Genomic DNA, 18,595 nt, shown 5'->3' with positions numbered 1-18,595 from the left:
GTGCGTGAGCGACGGCCACACCTGCATGCCCCATCCCGCCGGGACGATAAGGGAGTAACCGCAAATGCTATCTTTTAGTCCTCCCTCGATGGTTTTTTGCACGATAAGTATGGGCAGTGTGTCGTCGTCGGCTGTCATCGCGAGTGGTTTGCCAGGTGCCGTCACACTGCGCCGACTGTCCAGCTGAGATTTTTTGTAACGCGGTTTGAACACTCTTCGCCGTTCTTCGGCGTCATATATGCCCGACGAGGCCAGTGTGGTGCTCAGCGTTAGCGGGACGCCAATTGGTTTGTCCTTCTGCGGTTTGGTGTTGCGTGGTGGGAAGCTGATAAATGTGAGTTGTTAATAGGGTTGCTATACATGCCACACTCTCTGTACACACCTCAGACGCGGATCATCTACGGTGAATCCAGCTACGAAGCCCGTGGGCAAATGTGCCGGCGTGGCTGCCTTGGCCAATTTTTGCCATGCTATCCTCTCCGCCCTGCCATTCTCCTTGGCCAGTTTGAACGCACCTGCGAGCACTTGGCTGGAATGGGGGCCGTACAGGTCAAAAGTATTGACGTGGCCTGTGAGGTTGAGAATGGTAACAGCAGAGGGGTAAGGTGATGTAGCGCCTTCAGCATCGCCGCACATCTCTGCATCACCTGCACCACCCCTAGCAGCAATTTGAAGTGTCTCAAGCACTTTGGCAGATGCAGACGGATGGCAACGCAGCCAGACGCTCCTCTTATCGCGCACGCCATCGGCAGGATGCCAGATGAGGGAGATAGGGGCTATGATAGCGGATGGGTATGCATTGAGTTGGTAGATGTAGCTGCGCATTTCACGTGTACCAAAGATATACCTCCTAGAAGACGGAGATTCACCAGCTCTATCGAGGACAGCGGTGAGTACGCGGAGAATGTCATCCTGATTTGCACTGAGCTGAATGAGAGAGGTGTAGGAGGCGTCGTGGACAATACAACCCTGTCTCGCCGCTCTCATGGACGGCCTGAACGACTTTTCGGTGGGATGTCTAGCCACTCTGTATCCCCAGAGATTGGCCATTTTCATCCTCTTTGCGTGCCAAATGTGAGTTTCTAGCCAAGATTTGTTTGTTTGACGTTTACGCAGGGTAGCTGTGCGGGATGCAGAACTCTGCTGCTTCTTCATACGGGTGCGCAACAGCTTCCTCCTCTTCCTGCGCAATTTGGAGACATCACCTGGTGCTGATAGCTCAGCGAGCGCTTTCTCGCGGAGACGGAGAGGGACGCGCATGGGGTTGTGAGAGGCAGCCCTGCGTCTGAGATGACGTGGAAGGGATTGGAAGGCTCTAGTAGAGGAAGCAGATTTGGCGCTATCCATGGCTTTGAAGAGGGCTTTTATCTCGAATTGCCTGGCCTGTGTGGGGACTGTTGAGTTGAGCTTATCTCAAGACGGGAGACGCACCTTGACGTGATCCTCAACATTAATCGCAGAAGGGAGTTGTGTGTCAATCTTCCTCGCGTGATTCGCTTTGGCTCTCTTTTTCTGCTTTGCAGCGGAGATCATGATGGTATGGGTTGAACATGTACAGCGAGGAGTACGACGTGTGGAATAACAAAACATCGGAGATAAACTCTGATAATCTCCTTCAAGAGACGCTGCAGAAGGAGTCGTTGATTAGGTGGGATTGTACAGCCAGTATAGACACAGCCAGCTAACACAGTATCCAAATCAGGGAAATAACGCAATCTAAGGAGAATCTCAGTGGTGGGTTGGTTTACGGGCCTGGATTATTGTTCTGATCACCCTTATAGACCTTATAGAGAAGACAAGGAACAGCGATGCTGTAATCGATAAGCTCAAGGATGATAACGTGGTACTGCAGAATTATATTGATAATCTAACGTGGGTTGTTGCTGTTCTTTGGTTGGCTGCTATTACTGATCAGATTCAGCCGGCAATCACTCCTCGTTACCAACAAATCAAAGTGAATTTCTTCTTGTCTTGTACCATCACCAACGACGAATGCTTGATCCTTCTGTCTACCTACAAGCCCAGGGCTGGCAAGTGGGTAAAGGCTTGAAGCATAATTCTATCAGCAGACCGATCCCTGCACCAAGGAAACGCGATCTCAATGGGATTGGCAGGGATAGAGACGATGGCCATTTATTCCATTCTAGGTGGGTTATGTAATATTATATCACTCGTATCCTCACATCCACTCAGCCTTTTCGATGCTGCAGCCAAAGCTATTCAGATTAAGGTTGATGATTCTGATGACAGCGACAGCGACAAGGACAAGGACAAGGACGCAGACACACCTCAGTCACTCAACATATCACGTACTTCCACTGGTATTCTCTCTACTCGTACTCCCTCCTCTGCCCCATCCATCCCCGCCTCTCAAGTAGCCTTTGGTCAGGCCAAACAGTCGTTAGCCAAGCGCAAGTTGTACAGCAGGTTTACTCAAGGACAGACTTATAATGGCGGCGAACTACAATCTTTTTTACGAGAACAAGATGATTCTAAGCAGCGCGTTCCTCCTCAGGTCCACAACAAAAAGAAACGGAAAGCTAAGGCACGTAAGAATGAAAAGAGTGCCTGGCTTGATTTACTATAGACATTTTTTGTATTTTATCCACAAATATCCTTTTTTGCAGCATATTTCTATGTCTTCTATCTCGACTTTCACCATCACTCTAGCAAATGATTCTGCAGCAATTCCGGGCGTGTTCCAGGGCTAGTTATGTGCAGCTCAATCTGCGGTCTATTCCCCGCGTACGCAACTACACAGACAAACCTAGCCGGCCACAAGACCAAGGTGAAGATGGATATCCTTACTACCTCGATGCGCCGTTACAGCCTAAATCTGTTCGCGGCGAGGATAACGAGAGGAGCAAGAGTATGCCTGTAGGCTTCGGCAACCAGTACGTCGCTGTTTCCGACGAAAAGAGGCGGATGCTAGAGAAGGTTATCAACTCATTCAACGCGCCGATCCGCTATGGGTTTGCGTATGGGTCTGGGGTATTCCAACAACCCGGATACACCGATAAAGTGGGTAATGAAAATCAACCGAGTTGTACGCATAGCTCACCCAGTCTGCTTGCAGGATAAGCCACTAGTCGATTTCATAGTAGCGACCACGCATCCCTACCACTGGCACTCAATCAATATACAGCAGAACCCTACACACTACCCCTTCCTAGCCAAGATACTCGGTAGCAAGGCGATAAACTACGTGCAGCGAGCATTCGGCGCGCGCGTGTGGTATGTGAGTATGGTAGAGGTAGATGGAATACCGTTAAAGTATGGGGTGGTGTCAGTCGACGATCTGTGCCGCGATCTGCTCGACTGGGAGACGCTGTATGTGTCAGGGCGAATGCACAAGCCAGTGCGAATAATCAAGGACGACGCGCGCGTGAGACTGGCTCAGCAGGTGAATCTCACATCCGCTCTCCGCACAGCGCTGCTACTCCTCCCGCACCAGTTCAGCCAACAGGAGCTATACGAGAAGATAACGGCACTATCCTACTCGGGCGACCCGCGCATGCAGGTTGGGGAGAACCCAGCCAAGGTCGCCAATATCGTCGCTGCACAGATGGAGCAGTTCCACTCGCTGTATGAGCCTCTAGCTATGCATCTGCGCGGCGTACGCTTTGTGCCAGGATGGCGGCGTGTACCACAGGGCCAGCGGGCTATACGGGTGAGTTGCAGCTTGGGCTTGAAATGGGCGATGTGACGTCAGCAATGGTCGATCGTCACCCTCGAATAAAACAAACACCAGCTGACTGATGCCGGGCAGCAACCAATGAACACACAGGCTAGAGCGGGGCTGGTGGCGAAACTGCCGCTGCATCTGCGTAGGAAGCTGCGCAGTCACTACGACGTGCTCTACAAGGACGTCAAACACGATGACGGCGTGTACTGGACTCGCGTTGTAACAGACGAACAGTTCGAACGGCGATTAGAGATGGGTGGGTTTTGTTTGTTTATCGCTCGCTTATCTCACAAATAATCCCAGCGGTGGCGGAGATCGTCAGAAAACCCGCGGTCACACAGTCGCTCAAGGGAGTTCTCACAGCTGGGCCAACGAAAGCACTCTTGTATGTCTGGCAGAAGCTGTGCAAGCGTGTGTACAAATAATAAATTTTATGGTTCCGACACATACTTACACGTGCTGAGCTGGGGCTGGGCTGATGGGATTCGGCGGGGTATCTTTGCATCCGCAGTGCGCAAAACAATCTCTGCAGCCAACGTCCATGTTCAACTACAGTCTTAGTTTGGATACGACTAATCTCGGGGATGCGTCGCAGGCGTCGCAGGAGGAGAGCCAGAGCCAGCATTCGAACCAGCAATACCCTCACTCACAGCCACAACCACAGCGTAGACCGCGTCATGGTAAAGTTGTGTACGATTTGCACGCGCAATTCATCGCATTCTACGCCACTTCTCAACCATCTCCCCATCATCTCCCAGTCTTCTGGCAAGGCTCACGAGAGCGCGGCAGCCTCAAGTTCAGATTCAGGACGCGCGACGGCGGCTCTATCTGCATTTTGCTCGATGACGGCAATTACGAGTTATGCATGCCACTAGAATGCGTCACCTACCTAGGTATGCTACCGATCGACGAGAGCAGCGGGGGAGGAGGAGCAGGAGGAGGATCGAACAACCCCGATCAGCTCGATGTGAACCATCCCAACTACGCTGTTCAACTTGAGCGGTGTTTATCGGGTGGTAAAATTACTTTCGAGTTGGGCGTCGACCAGAATGCCCTGTTTGACTATCGCAGGCGGGAGCCAAACAGATATGTGCGCGATCATTTTAATACACAAACGCGCGATGCGGCGTGCGCGGTGAAGCACGTTAAGATTACTATTCATCACTCAGTCACTAAGGAGCTGGCAACGGCTATGGTGGCGCTCGTTGTGCGCTCACTCAAATTGAAGTTTTACCCGCAACACACACTCAACGCTTCGCTCAGCATGAGCAGCAGCAGCAGCAACAGCAACGGTAGTAGTAAGGATGGTGCTGGCTATGGCTATGGATATAGCAGCAGTGATGACCTTTGGTACATTAATCCACGTTTCAACGTTGACGGCAACTTCAGTGGGGGTATGGAGGTGGATAACAAGCATGACGACAATAACAAGACACTCTCAACACCCAAGACACCCAAGTCTCAATCTCAATTTCACAAGCAGGTGGACAAGCAACAACTCCAAGACATACTTGGGAGCTACAACAAATCACCCTCGCTGTCGCCCGCTTCAAGCATGCCGACCTTGTCGCCTGTCTCACCAGACACTTACCTCCCATTGCCGATGACGCCTATGGGGCAGCCGGGTGGACCTTCGCAGGCGTACCCATATTTTCAGTCACAAGGACAAACACAAAGCCGCGCACTGCCATATACGGGACTAAACATGTTTGATACAACGCATGGATACTTTGCGGGGAACTACGCCAACTACGCGGGCAACACGCACACTCACATATCGACTCCCGCTAACAAACCACACATTAAGGGACTGACACGCTCGCAATCGCAGATGATAAAGTCGCTTAGACAGTTATCGATGGATGATCTTGGCGGGCTGAGTGGGGTGTCAGTGACCCCATCACCGTCTGCAGTCGCAGTCTCAGCAGCAATCTCAACCACGTCAGAAAGGAAGCCGAATGTTATCGTCGGCGGTGGGATGGAGCGTGCACCGGGACACGCGGTGAATGGGAATTGGAAGGCACACGTGCTAGAGGAGAAAACGGGGAATGAGAATTTAGAGAATAGGGAAATTGCGGGGATCGCGGGAATCACAGCAACTAGAAGAAATACAGAATCTCACTCAGGTAGTCGCTCACCGCCGCTCAAGCGATCCAAGGCTAGATGGACAAGAGCGGGCAGGGCGCAGTCGATTGGGACGATTGGGGATGGTAGGAGAGTGTGAGGGGATGTGTAGAGAGTGTGAAAGACACGAGCTGATTACTGATTACTGATTACTGATTTCTACAAACACATTAAGGCATTTAAGCATTTAGCATTTAAGCATTTAACTATTTCTCCATTAACTCATCGCATATCGCATATCGCTGTATAAAACAATTTTTATCAATCGAGTTGATGTCTTCGCAGCTTCTTTGAGTGTCGAGTGTCAGTCAGTGAGAGAAGAAGTTAAATAAATAAAAAAGATGCTGAGGTCAACGAGAAGCGGGTTAATAAGTGGGCGAGCAGTAATGCAGATGCGCACGATGCACGCGACAGCCGGGGTGTTAAGAATGGGCGGGGAGGCGACAAGCACGAGCAGGACAAACGCAAAAGCAAACGCACCGGCACACACCCGTAAAACAGCCCCATTAGTTCGTATAAGCAACCAATTCAAGACGTTTAAACCACTGACGCCGTCATTGCGCCATGTACGCATACCACTCACGGACATATCCAACTCTGGGCCATTCAAGCCACTTACTATTTCCAAGAGGAAGACGGGTGGACGCAACAGCAGTGGGAGGGTAGTGAGTAGACATATAGGCGGTGGACACAAACGCCGTGTGCGCACACTCGACTTTGCCCGTATAGAAGGTGGTGTGAGGCGAGTAGTGCGTTTGGAATACGATCCCAACCGTAGTGCCCATATTGCTTTGTTGCGGGGAGAGAGTGGGGCGTCTGAAGCACACCCTCACAGTTCCCCTTGGAGCTACATCATCGCACCTAAAGGCCTCAAGGCGGGTGACACGGTGCAGAGCTTCCGCACACTCTCGGATGCCGGTATTGCCAAACTCACTGCTGCGGCATCCCAAGGTGATTTCTCGGGCGATGTGCTGAGCAGAGGCGGAGATAGTGGTGAGTGGAGGATTTTTTTGATTATCGAGTTAAAGACACAACTAACGCACCTCACAGACAAGAGCACAAGCACACCCACACCCACCAAAGTGAGCAGCCTCGACCTGGGTCTGTTGCGCATGATAACAGTACGTCCCGGCAACGTGCTCCCCTTGCGTCTGATGCCCGTCGGCACGCTTGTGCACTGCATTGGGTTGAAAGTGGGTGGAAATGGTCTCCTCTGTCGTAGCGCTGGGTCATATGGACAAGTAATAGCTCTGCACAGCGGTCCGCGTTCGCGATACGCTCAGATTCGCCTCCAGAGTGGTGAAGTACGCCTAGTGTTGATGGAGTGCTGCGCTACTGTTGGCGTCGTGTCTAACGAACACCACCACCTCAAGTCGCTCGGTAAAGCTGGGCGCAGCAGGTGGTTAGGTCGCAGACCATCTGTTAGAGGTGTCGCGATGAATACTGTCGATCACCCCCTCGGTGGTGGCCGTGGTAAGAGTAAGGGCGATAAAGATCCTAGATCCCCTTGGGGCCTTCTCAGCAAGGGCAAGCGCACGCGCAGACCGAAAGACACTCACGGTAATAAGTATGTCGTTAGACAGAGAGTTAGAGTTAGAGGTAGGAAGTAGGATTGTGTTATGAGGTGGTGCTTTGACAAGATTAAACACTTTAATGCATTCTCTTTTTTTATCTGGTGGGTGTGCTTTGTGTGTCAAAGTATATGTATATCTTTATATCATTATAAATGGCTTTTCTAAACTACATCACCTCTGGTTGGGTGGTTTGAAATTGCTCGGATTGAAGGGGGGAGTGTGCTGGGGGTAAGTATGAGATTGAGGATGTGGCTGTGCTGGCTGTGCTGGCTGGGTCTGCGTTGCCTGGAGTGGCTTGATGAGATCGCGTATAGGAGGGAGTTGTATCCGTGGCAGGTTGGGTAAGGAGGGTAAGGAGGGTAGGGCAGCTAAGCTGGGCGGGGTTTGTAATTTGGGAGGGGGAGGTGGTATGCCTGTCTGAGAGGAGTGTGAAGGGTAAGTGGACGTGGATATGCTGTTGGTGTTGGTGTCGGTATTGCTATTGCTGTTATTGCTATTGCTATTGCTACTGCTACTGCCAATTAAATTGCTCCGCTGGTGCACACTGGATGTGGGTTGTGTGTGTGTGTGTCCCAAAGGCGGTCGGGGCGGTGGGTGTGCATGTGTTATCGCGGCATGTGGTCTGTACATGGTGGGAGTGGAGTGGATACGCTGGGGAGTGGGAGCTGTAATAGGATTAGCTGATGTAGCTGGAGTAACTGGTGCACCCTGTACACCCCTCCCCAGCATGGGCCCTAATTGCCCACTGCTCGCACTCCTCTCGAGGGGGAGAGTGGGAGTGGGGAGGTTAGCGAGACTGGGGAATGTGGGGAGAGTGGGGAGAGTGAGCTGGTTGTGAGTGTGTGGGAGAGTAGCTTGATTGGTTTGGGTAGTCTGCGCAGTCTGCGCAGTCTGCACACTGCCACTACCGCTGTCTACACTGCCACCACTGAGGTCGTTGAAAGGTGCCGTGTTGGGGGGTATATTGGCGAGTCTAGAGGGCAGTGGTGCGAGGGGTCTCTTGAAGGATTGGGAGGGGTAAGAGAGGATGTTTGGGTTGAGAGCGGGAGAGTGGGGAGGGGAATTTGTTGTGGGCGCACTGTGTCCACTGTTGTTGCTGCCACCAACATCATCATCATCCTCGTAGTAACGCTTACTGGACTTGCGTCTGTCACGGCGGTTATCCCTGCGTATGCGAATCTTGAGGCCTTGGTTTGCTAGGCACTGGGACAACTCGGTCGACTGGTCCATGCCGGGGAAACGCTTAGCAGAGAAGACGGTGAAAGGGTTCGAGAAGAGGGATTTACGGTGGAATGTTTTAGAGCTAATGGGTGTTAGGAGGGGGATGTAAGAGCACACCAACCCACTTGGAAATTTCAAACAAACTAAACTTTAACCTGAATCTGCCTTCAACTCTGACGCTGACATCCGGGAAAACAGCGACAAGAACTTCGGAGAGGTCGAGATCACGTAGGCAGTAGACAGATGAGGTGACATTGCCCGTCGTGTACCTCGTTTTGGTTTCAGAGAGCAGGTGTAGCTCGTGGTCGCTGTGTTCACTGGCTAGGCTGCAGTAGACGAAGAAGTACGGTGATTGGAGGTGGTTGAATGACAAATCTTGGCGCATTTTGAGTGAATTGTGATGCGAGAAGACCTTCAACTGGACAATCGGCGGTGGATCAATTGGTCTTCTATCCGCCTTGCTACCAACGCCGCACATCCTGGAATGCTTGGGTTGTTGGCGCATGGACAGATCGTAGGTGAGATTCATTTACAACGGGTTCCCAATAAATCCAATTTTATCAGATAACCAAGGTTCTCAAATAAGGTTACTCGATTACAATTAAACCTTGTCTAGGTACAGAAAATTAAAATTAAAAATGGATATTATTGAGTACGGCGAGTGTTATGAAGGGGTCTATAGGAGTATAGGCTGTGTTACTGTCGAGGATCGAATGGTGGCCTCGATCGAACTCACCAAATGTGACTTACTATCGACAAAGCTGGTTATTCCGATGGAGTGTGAGGGTGCTTATACTCCCTCTGATTGCACGCACGCGCTGTCTCGATCCCCGCAGCTCTGGAACAGCTACACTGGCTACCTCAGAGACTCTTTCAGCCTTTGTCAACTCGTCAAACCCAGTGGACTGGCTAATAGGCAGTCTATCATCGTCCAACACATGGATATCCTCTTAGACAGACTGAACGTGGCTATCAACACCCAGGAAGCCCTCAACCACCACCAGTACACCCAGTTCAACGACCTATTCAACGCAATATACATACACCTCAACCACACCACTGATCAGGCTATCAACACCTTGGTTGCTGCCCTCGATGACCTCATTGATGGTAGCCTAAATGGTATCATCGACACCTTGTTCACCAACCTCTTCAGCTCTATTAGGTCGGTTGTCAATCTATCCATCCTCTACTACCTCCTAAGATGGGTTTACTTGCTCACAATCTCCCTCTTCAGACTTCTGAAAATTTTGATCAAAATCTTCAAATCAAGCAAACCACTCAAACAACACAGCCCACACAAATCACACAAGCTGCACTATACCAGAACACCCACCACCACCTCTATACCACTCAACAAAAGATTCTTCTCTGCTCCACCCTAACCACCAACAAGATGCTAGACGATATCCTCTCACCCAGCAATCCACACAACACACCACTCCTCCTAATCTCACACTCACACCAACAATCCCCGTTTCTTCTCTTACGCTACATAGCCCTGCAATACCTCCACCAATCCACCCCATTTACTATCCTCTGCTACGAGCAGTCCCCGGAGTTTTATAAGGGAGTGTTAGGGGACAGTGACTACGTGGGTTATATAGACATGCGCTATATTTCTGCTGGCCTTGGCACACCCACACTCCCACACACACCGCTCATAATCGACAACATGGCTCTTCTCCCAGCAACTCGACTGAGGGAGGTGATACGACGCACACCCGTTAAGCGCGTCATCGCGGCCATTCCACACACTCACACTCACCTCCTCCACACACTCACCAACGCATCCACCACACCCACAATATCCACGCTCACTCTCCACCCACTCCCGCACTACCACACCACACGCACAGCTTACGGTCTCGCACCCACCCACCCGTCCTTCTACAGCGTCCTGCATGAACAGCTCCTCTTGGCGCCCATTCACCCTTCCCAGCACCACCAGTCTTGCTTTGTCGTCGAAGGCGTCGTGCGCTCTCCCCGCCCGAAACAACCACTCGTGCGTCGTTCGCTGGATGTAGTCGCTGTGCAGGGTGCACACGGTTTGCATATTAAAGATGTCACCGAACATGACCTCGAGCAGGTGCAGGTGAAGGATAAGCAGGGGAGTGCAGATGGCATGCAATCCACGCAATCCACGCAATCGTCTCAACCACCTCCACCCACTCACGCCTCCTTCAACCTCGCTCTCACTGATGCGCAGAAACAGGCACGCGAATCTGTCCTTCCGCCTTACCTGCAGGCTCAGCAGGAGGATGCACATGTACAGACAAGTAACACTCACCCACCCGCACCCGTCATCAGCTACGACCCCGACAGTGCCGACGACTGGGATGACGATGATCCAGACGACGACCTCGATCTGTGATATGTTTAAGGGGTATATATAGTGTAACTTATATTATAGCTTTGCTTTTTCTTTCTACTCAATCTAGAGTTATCTATTTACCTGCCAAATCCCCTGACACTGCCGAGAAGATTAATAATCAGTCCACACGCCAAAAAAAAACACTGTCCACCCACAGCATATCGAGCGGGGAGCCAAAGCTATTACGCGCACGTCTAAATCTGCTCGTGTCACTATCAGAGCGAGTGACATGAACGGCGTCGGACATGCTAGCGTTGCTAGTGTGGGTGTTTGCAGTATTGGTAGTTGTACCCCCACTCCCTCTGAACCAGGACGCCGCAGCTACCGAGTTTTTCTCCGTCTCGCTTGGTATGAGAGAGGAGGAGGTGCTAGTACGCCGCGTGTGCTGCGTGTGCTGCAGACTCGACTCGCCTGCTGCTTCCGAGTAGCTGCGCGAATGCTGGCTTTTCACTGCTTCCGCTTCCGCTTCACCTCGGACGACGGCTGTTGTGGGCAGTTCACTAGTGCCCTTCCCACTCTTACTCACGCCCCGCCAATGCGGCTGGGTGCGCGCTATACCCGCTGCCCGCGCATATGCATCTACACGCCGACGACTCGCCCGACGCCGCCACTTTCCCAGTACGAGTAAGACGATCAGTGTGAATGCAACGACACCAACGACTATCCCGACAATAGGGCCAGCGGTGAGAGCAGAAGAGGAGGAAGCGGAGGGTGAGTGTGGACCTAGAGAGTGAGTGTTGCTTGAGGTGTTGCTGTTGCTATTGCTGCTGCTATTGCTGCTGCTATTGCTGCTGCTGTCGCCGTTGCTGCCACCACCCACAGCCCCCTCCGCCCCATACTCCAAACTCGTGGGCAATCCATTCATCACCGTGCGCCCATCCGTCGGCGTCACCGCAGCTTGCGCCGTGTATCCCGTCTCTTCGCCAGGACTGACAACTACACTGCTGCCGTCTTCTCCTTTGTACCACATATCCCACCTTTCTCTTACTCTATTAACCCTTTTAATCCCTTTGTTCCCTATTTCGCGTCTCATTCATGCGTCCGATAGTCACCGTCGATGACAGCGCTGTCAGCGACCATCGCACAGACGCAGACGCAGTTATAAAACAAAAGCAAATCAATTTAAATTTATTATTATTCACCTGTATCCATTTGGATTGCCCTTTTGCCATCTCACCGTATCTGCACACATTTCCTCCAAACCTCTCACCGTCTTGAATCCGAGTTCCTTGATAGCCAGAGCGGGATCAGCCGTGAGATTAGGCACATCGCCAGGCCTCCTGTCGACTATCTCATACTGATATTCAAACCCACTAGCCTTGCGCATACTTTCGATCATTGTCAAAACACTCTGTCCCTTGCCTGTGCCCAGATTGTACGCTTTCGCCTTCCCTGGAGCTACGTCGTGGAAAACCGCATCTTTATCGAGAGCATCGAGTGCGTTCATATGACCCGCCGCGAGGTCCATGACGTGGATGTAATCGCGCACACATGTCCCGTCATACGTTGGGTAATCGTTACCGAACACCTTGAGCTGACCGTAGCTTCTACCAACGCTAATTTGAGCGAGCAGCGGGAGAAGATTGTTAGGTTTTCCTAGGGGATCCTCACCGATACGACCAGAGGGGTGAGCGCCTGCTGGGTTGAAGTAGCGAAGGGAGAGAATACGCCATTTATCCGGCTGCGCGTTGGCTACATCGCGGAGCATCTGTTCGAAAAACACCTTTGTGCGACTGTATGGCGACTCAGACTGCAGTGGGGATGTCTCTGGGATAGGCACCGCTGGAGGTTCGCCGTAGACGGTAGCTGAGGAGGAGTAGACAAAGCGGAAGCAGTTGTGTGCGCGCATCACATCAAGCAGCTGTAGCGATGCGCTGATGTTATTCATGTAGTACTCCAGTGGCTTTTCCCCACTCTCACCGACGGCTTTGAGAGCTGCGATGTGGATTACACCGTAGACGCCTCTTTTCTCTTCTTGCTCGTCGAAATAGTTAAACACCTTCTCCACATCCCCGCGTTGCTTCAGATCGCCCTGGAACAGACGCACGCTGTGACGCTCGCCCGTCTCGGCATGCGCGATCTCCTCAACCCGCTTGATCGACTCTGGGTGCGAGTTGGCTGAGTTGTCAATCACTGCGACGTTGTAGCGCTGCGAGAGAAGCAGCTGGAGCACTACGTGCGAGCCAATATATCCTGCCGGTCCGGTGTGAGATTATATCGCTAGCTTACTCCTGCCACACCCACCACTGCCACCAGTTACAAGTACATTCAATCTTGTCATTCTCCTTATTTTGCACGTGGTCGTTGCAGTTTAACCACCTCGGTCCGGCTCCCGGCTCCGTTTCTGCGGTGCGCAGTTGCACTGCGTATATCCGTATACGCAGCTTTATATTGATAAACTCTCGAGTTATCATTGAGTGAGCACGCATATCATGATTGTACACGCTTCCCTCGTTCACACCCTGTATGCCACGTCACTTGTGTGGGTTTCGCAAATTGCAAACTCTGCTTATATAACACTCCTCCACCCTGTCCCCATATTGATAGCGATAATTATATCACCTTCTCATTGTACCGTTGTCAATACAGACTGTTGCAAATTTTCACACCTTTTCACATAATTTTCACGCGTTTTCTCATCATACGACATACATCTATATAAATACATTCCTGCAAGCCCACCTACGCCCTACTCACATAGCTCCGGTATGGCGTGGCACTCTGATACATCAGGCTAGTATCAATCTGATTGTAGTGCCAAATGGGTGCAAGCTCAAAAACCCTCTGCGAAGATGTACCTCTCTGACCCCTTGACATCTGATTATCATTATCCACTCTCATTACCAGATGGCACCTGCTTTCCCCCAGATGCTCTGGATTGTTTACCCACCCATTCGGCGATATTGAATGAGGCGATAGTCCTACTCCCCCCCATGTCCTGTGTATCTCATTCCCCTTTATCACCTGCACCAGATTCAGCGTCTCCATCTCGCGTATCTCCACAAATTCTGAATCGAATAGCAGTACGTAAGGTGGGTGACAACTAACCGACTCTGGCTTGCCCTCCCACTCAGTGAAATGCTCCAGTCGGTGCGGATCTCCATGTCGATCCACGAAGAAACCAAATTGCTGGTAAATAAGCAAAAATTCTTGATCACCTGACTTAAATATCGCTAGCGCTGTAGCATCATCACATTTCTTCCCCAATGCTGATATCTGCGGATCACGCTGATTCTTACCACTGGCGAAATCTGGTATTGATCCTCCCTTTAACGTCTCCAGATCCATTATCTCAAACCCTCGCTTACATATTATTGCAAGCTTAGCTCTCAAAAAGAGCAGATCCGTCGCTTCAGAGGGTATGAAGAAGACTTGATAATTCTCGAACCATCCTGATTTTCCACCAGTTAATAATCTATTGAACGCATTCACTGGTGCACGCTCAGCTAGTGTCTTCTCCGATACCGGCTCCATTGCTCTAAACACCGAATCCATTCCTTTCCGTTTCATGAATATAACTAGCGTTCTTTCATGTAACTTTCCCACTGTGAAGAAAATTACATCTTTTGTACCTGACAATTTTTGTGGTGTGCGTGACAGACTAGATCCACCACTATTGATTGTGCTAGCTGATGGCACTAGTGCTTCTACGGAATATGCCACGAGGATTTTATCAGCAAGAACGATAAACATTCCGAATTCCTCCAACACTGCACACTGCGTTACGTTCTTCAAATGCAATACTCTTCGCAATGACGTTGGCTCCCCGCGCAATCCTATCCAAAGACCTTCTGCGCATCCAATCGCTACCAGTCTCCGACCGTCATTTGTCTTGAAGGGCACTGAACAAGTAACTCTACCAGTAAGTGGATTGTCTTCGAATGCCCCTGCGAGCCTCGTAGCTGGGAATGTATCTATACTCAATGGCACCGCTTCAAAAACCTTGTTCGTCTCCTCCTGCACCTGCGAATGCAGGAATAGCGCTTCCTCTAGCTTTTCTTGCCACTTGAACCGTTTTGCAGGATCGTCTGTGAACAGCGTGTACTCTAACCTTGGTCTGCACAATGCAATGAATGAGAACGGGTATATCAATCCGCTCTCTTCGTCATTGACTCCACGTCCTAACGCACCGCGAATACGACTCGTTTGCTTGAGTGGAGGGCCATTGAAGTCGTTCAAAGTGAGAAGATCAAGTGGGATTGGCTGGTGTATTTGTTATTTCTGCGACTTCACACAACTAAACCAACACTTACTCTCTTCCAAATGTAAAACACTCTCCTGCCAGCCACTTTGTCAACCCTCTTCTCCTTGCAAAGTACAACTGTAAGTTGGTGACAGGTGAGCTAAGTACGCTTGCAAAAGGCTTCTTTTCACTCACGGTAATGGTCGAACAACATCATCTTTATATCAGAATTACTCGTCGTCATTGAAGTTGTACCTTCCGAGTGTCTTATCACAGTATCTTCGTATACAAGTGTACGTGCGTCATTTGCCAAGTCGAGTCCCTTTTCATAGTCAGTCAAATCAGAAACAAGGTCCGGCACCCACATTCACAGAGCCATCGCGGTGGATAATAATCTTGGAGTAGTTCCTAAGCTTAACCTTCTCCGTCGCAACACCAACATTAGCGTTGATCTCTTTGATCTTAGACTTGATGAGCTCGATCACGTCTTCAATATTCAGCTTATCAGGATGGTCTGGTTTTGTATGCTTGACTATATCACCAAGCAAGAGTGGATATCTTGGCAGACGCTGAGGCGGGAGAAAGAGAAACGCAGACAAATCCTGTCTTCTACACTCAGGTAACCTTCGACAAGCTGAGACAAACTCAACAAATTTCTCGTTAGTCATTATTTCTTCATCGTAAGCATTCTTGGCATAGGGGTAATGCGGCAAATAAGTTTCGTATGCTTCACCCCAATTGAGCGCAATTGAGAGGACGCAATCAGTAATCGAATCTATAATGGGATGCTGTTCCCTCTGTCTTTTGTGTAGTTGTTTTATAAATGAGTTGTGTAGTTCGAACAAATCGACATGGTTTCCAAAGACCTCATAAATAAAGTGATCTATCCTATAGTTTGGTATAATTGAATCTTTCGCATCACGTAAAGGTCTAATGAACACCTTTGTGAACCTCTCAAGATCTTTAACGTAGCCCATCTCTGTTCGAATTAGCTCAAATATGTTGTTTTGTCTCTCTATCTCTTTCTTGTCTAGCGACATTATGACCTCAGGCTCTACTAAATCGGTCCATCCTTGTATATTACTATGGTTTGGATCAGAATGTTGCCATAAGACTAGAGTACCGATATCTGTCAATCTTTTCACTGCTTTCATTCCCTCGACAAGATATCCACAGTCAGTATGTCCTTCAGGTGTTTCTTTAAGTATGGCATTAAGGTATACTGCATATCTGCTCAGTCTGTGAGCCGGTCTCTGCAAGTGTGTTATGAGGTCCATCCCTTGAGACTCAGGTTTGCGTTCGCACTCCATCAAAAAGTCCCTAAACTTCCCATTCAGTTCTTGTTCTTCCCGAATCATACTCTCTATCGTTGGCAAACTGCCAACATAATCTGGATAGCAGTCTTGCCATTCGATGAATGAGCTGAGGAAGATATCACCGGCGGCTTCGAGTAATCCTGACTGCTCTCTTTGTCGTATCTTGAATTGTTCCACTAAACGACGATTATACTCCCTCAATGCTAATAAACCGGCGAAAGTAGCTTCAATGAAGGATTCTAATCGTTCAAGTGGAATGATTGAAGGTTTCACCATGCGAAGTGGCTCAATGTAGAGCGACTCTATCGTATCCAGCGCCTCTAAATATTGTACTTCCGATTCCAAAGCCTGTTGAATGACTGATTGGCGTTCGCGTTCCTGGTCGTCGAGCGTGACGAGTATCTCTGGCTCGACCCGCTCAGTCCAGTCCTACATAGACTCAGAAAAGAGCGATACGCGAGATTATATATACCCACCTTAAACTCCTCGTCGATGATTTCTTCTATATTTGGAATTTGTGTGGCTGAAACGAGATGGAGTGCCTAGTGCGTGTTAGAATGATGTTCGATACCTAACACATTCATCTTCGCACCCACCTTCTTTGCTCTGTAAGGACAGCTGTACGAATAGCATGTTTCGTCACCAGGACACATCAAACTGAACATGTAAGATGTTAAATGTAGTGAAAAGCGAGCCACTCACCTGTAACAAGGAGTCAACGCAATAAACACACCAGTTGGGATCTCGTCACTTCCAGCGCCCTGTAAACCCACTTCATCCGGAAAGATGAATATCTCTTGTACATCGTCAGACACGAGAATCATATTAAACTCAACTTCAAAAAAATAGAGCTGGGACTGAAAAGTTCTCGCGACTTGCACTGCTAGGGATCTAGAAACAGAAGAATTTTTCACGACGGTTGGAAATAGATCGCGGATGGTGTTGACAACATCTTTCCCAGTGAAAGACATATCAAAAGGCACAGATCCTTTGACGTGTGTACCTCTGACAACATTATCCTTGAACTGAACAGCGAGATCTTTGAGGAGATGTGGCTTAACGATGGAATATATGTTGAAACCCCTTAAGCCCGTTTGCAACTCATCGTCTTGCAATTCATCGTAGTAAGCTTCAGCATACTCGTCGTCAGGGAAAGAAGTGTCCATCGTGCGTCTATTCAACCCTTTATTGATAGGTGTGTTCTTTTTCGGAGATGCAATTGCTTTTGATTGGACGTACGACTGCAATTGAGCATTATGCATAGACGACTGAGCCTGAACGGAGGGGTAACTAAATGGCTGAGGTCTTGATTGGGGGGTAGATGGAGTGGAAGTTGGAGGATAGAGAGACGGGGCCTGTTGAATGGAAGTTCCAGGCGAGCTGAAAGAGTCCGTTGAAATGTGAGCCAGAGGGCTATTGTAAGGCTGCTGTAGATGTGCATAGGGATCCTCTCTAGCAAGCACCTCGTGGGGGAGTGGAGTGTAGCTAGCCCTTTCTCGCACACTCGAAGGCCTCAACTTAGGGCTTTTCTGAGGGGAGTATGTAGATACGTTGTCTTGTGCCGAGGGACCAGTGAGGGGGGATGGCAGAGGATTCCCCTGATACGGCTGCTCTGAGGTGAGAAACGAAGACGGAGAGTAGAGAGTGGAGTGATCGGTGCTCGGGTCGGTGGGCTGCGTATTCGAAAGCGTCTGACGCGATGGGACCGCCCTTTGAGCGGAAACGGGTGATAGATTACGCTGCCTGGAGTCCCTTGGAGGGGGCAATACGGCGGCTCTTCTGTTTGCTGGATCAACAGCGGCAGGATGAGAACCAACGACGAGATGTTGCTGGTGCATGGAAGACAGATTTGGATTTACGGGACTGTATTCAGTATCAGAGTATTTATCGTGCATATCGCGGTTATCAAGGTTATCGTAGCTGCCATATCCCCCGAAGCTATCGCCGTAGAGATTATAAATACTATCTCTGGTCGACTGCGAGTAATTGCGATTGTGGGTGAGTTTGTTGAGGCTGTTGTATACATCGGCGAACTTATCGTCGATGGTGCTAGAATATTGGCGTGGTTTTGGTGGCAGTGGTGGACCAGCCATATCTGCGTGTAGATGGGTGATGGTC

General features: G+C 50.0%; 8 protein-coding genes across 8 annotated transcripts; 4 read left to right on the top strand and 4 right to left on the bottom strand.

The window, feature by feature from the left end:
* Nucleotides 1-1,992: 1,992 nt before the first annotated feature.
* Nucleotides 1,993-2,587, top strand: J056_001473 (uncharacterized protein; the record flags this gene model as incomplete). The annotated part of the gene is made up of 2 exons (XM_009271101.1): nt 1,993-2,147; nt 2,194-2,587. 2 exons carry the CDS (start codon nt 1,993-1,995, stop codon nt 2,585-2,587), a joined length of 549 nt encoding a protein of 182 aa, XP_009269376.1.
* Nucleotides 2,588-2,673: 86 nt separating this feature from the next.
* On the top strand, nt 2,674-5,909 carry J056_001472 (uncharacterized protein; the record flags this gene model as incomplete). Its single annotated transcript, XM_009271100.1, has 5 exons — nt 2,674-3,021; nt 3,077-3,670; nt 3,770-3,941; nt 3,989-4,096; nt 4,150-5,909. The coding sequence occupies 5 exons, from the start codon at nt 2,674-2,676 to the stop codon at nt 5,907-5,909; spliced, it is 2,982 nt and encodes a 993-aa protein (XP_009269375.1).
* A 301-nt stretch (nt 5,910-6,210) lies between these two features.
* Nucleotides 6,211-7,419, top strand: J056_001471 (uncharacterized protein; the record flags this gene model as incomplete). The annotated part of the gene is made up of 2 exons (XM_009271099.1): nt 6,211-6,802; nt 6,860-7,419. 2 exons carry the CDS (start codon nt 6,211-6,213, stop codon nt 7,417-7,419), a joined length of 1,152 nt encoding a protein of 383 aa, XP_009269374.1.
* A 135-nt stretch (nt 7,420-7,554) lies between these two features.
* Nucleotides 7,555-9,133, bottom strand: J056_001470 (uncharacterized protein; the record flags this gene model as incomplete). Its single annotated transcript, XM_009271098.1, has 2 exons — nt 7,555-8,686; nt 8,730-9,133. 2 exons carry the CDS (start codon nt 9,131-9,133, stop codon nt 7,555-7,557), a joined length of 1,536 nt encoding a protein of 511 aa, XP_009269373.1.
* A 109-nt stretch (nt 9,134-9,242) lies between these two features.
* On the top strand, nt 9,243-10,978 carry J056_001469 (uncharacterized protein; the record flags this gene model as incomplete). The annotated part of the gene is made up of 2 exons (XM_009271097.1): nt 9,243-9,812; nt 9,842-10,978. 2 exons carry the CDS (start codon nt 9,243-9,245, stop codon nt 10,976-10,978), a joined length of 1,707 nt encoding a protein of 568 aa, XP_009269372.1.
* A 77-nt stretch (nt 10,979-11,055) lies between these two features.
* Nucleotides 11,056-12,011, bottom strand: J056_001468 (uncharacterized protein; the record flags this gene model as incomplete). Its single annotated transcript, XM_009271096.1, has 2 exons — nt 11,056-11,077; nt 11,134-12,011. 2 exons carry the CDS (start codon nt 12,009-12,011, stop codon nt 11,056-11,058), a joined length of 900 nt encoding a protein of 299 aa, XP_009269371.1.
* Nucleotides 12,012-12,116: 105 nt separating this feature from the next.
* On the bottom strand, nt 12,117-13,259 carry J056_001467 (putative UDP-glucose 4-epimerase; the record flags this gene model as incomplete). The annotated part of the gene is made up of 2 exons (XM_009271095.1): nt 12,117-13,171; nt 13,223-13,259. The coding sequence occupies 2 exons, from the start codon at nt 13,257-13,259 to the stop codon at nt 12,117-12,119; spliced, it is 1,092 nt and encodes a 363-aa protein (XP_009269370.1).
* A 401-nt stretch (nt 13,260-13,660) lies between these two features.
* On the bottom strand, nt 13,661-18,570 carry J056_001466 (Rho1 guanine nucleotide exchange factor 1; the record flags this gene model as incomplete). Its single annotated transcript, XM_009271094.1, has 7 exons — nt 13,661-15,181; nt 15,232-15,299; nt 15,357-15,483; nt 15,527-16,906; nt 16,954-17,019; nt 17,074-17,134; nt 17,180-18,570. The coding sequence occupies 7 exons, from the start codon at nt 18,568-18,570 to the stop codon at nt 13,661-13,663; spliced, it is 4,614 nt and encodes a 1,537-aa protein (XP_009269369.1).
* Between the last annotated feature and the right edge of the window lie 25 nt (nt 18,571-18,595).

The sequence above is a fragment of the Wallemia ichthyophaga genome (assembly GCF_000400465.1).
Source record: "Wallemia ichthyophaga EXF-994 unplaced genomic scaffold scaffold15, whole genome shotgun sequence".
NCBI classification, from domain to species: Eukaryota; Fungi; Basidiomycota; class Wallemiomycetes; order Wallemiales; family Wallemiaceae; genus Wallemia; species Wallemia ichthyophaga.
The sequence above is the reverse complement of the archived record's forward strand: the minus strand, read 5'-3'. Positions and strand labels throughout refer to the sequence as shown.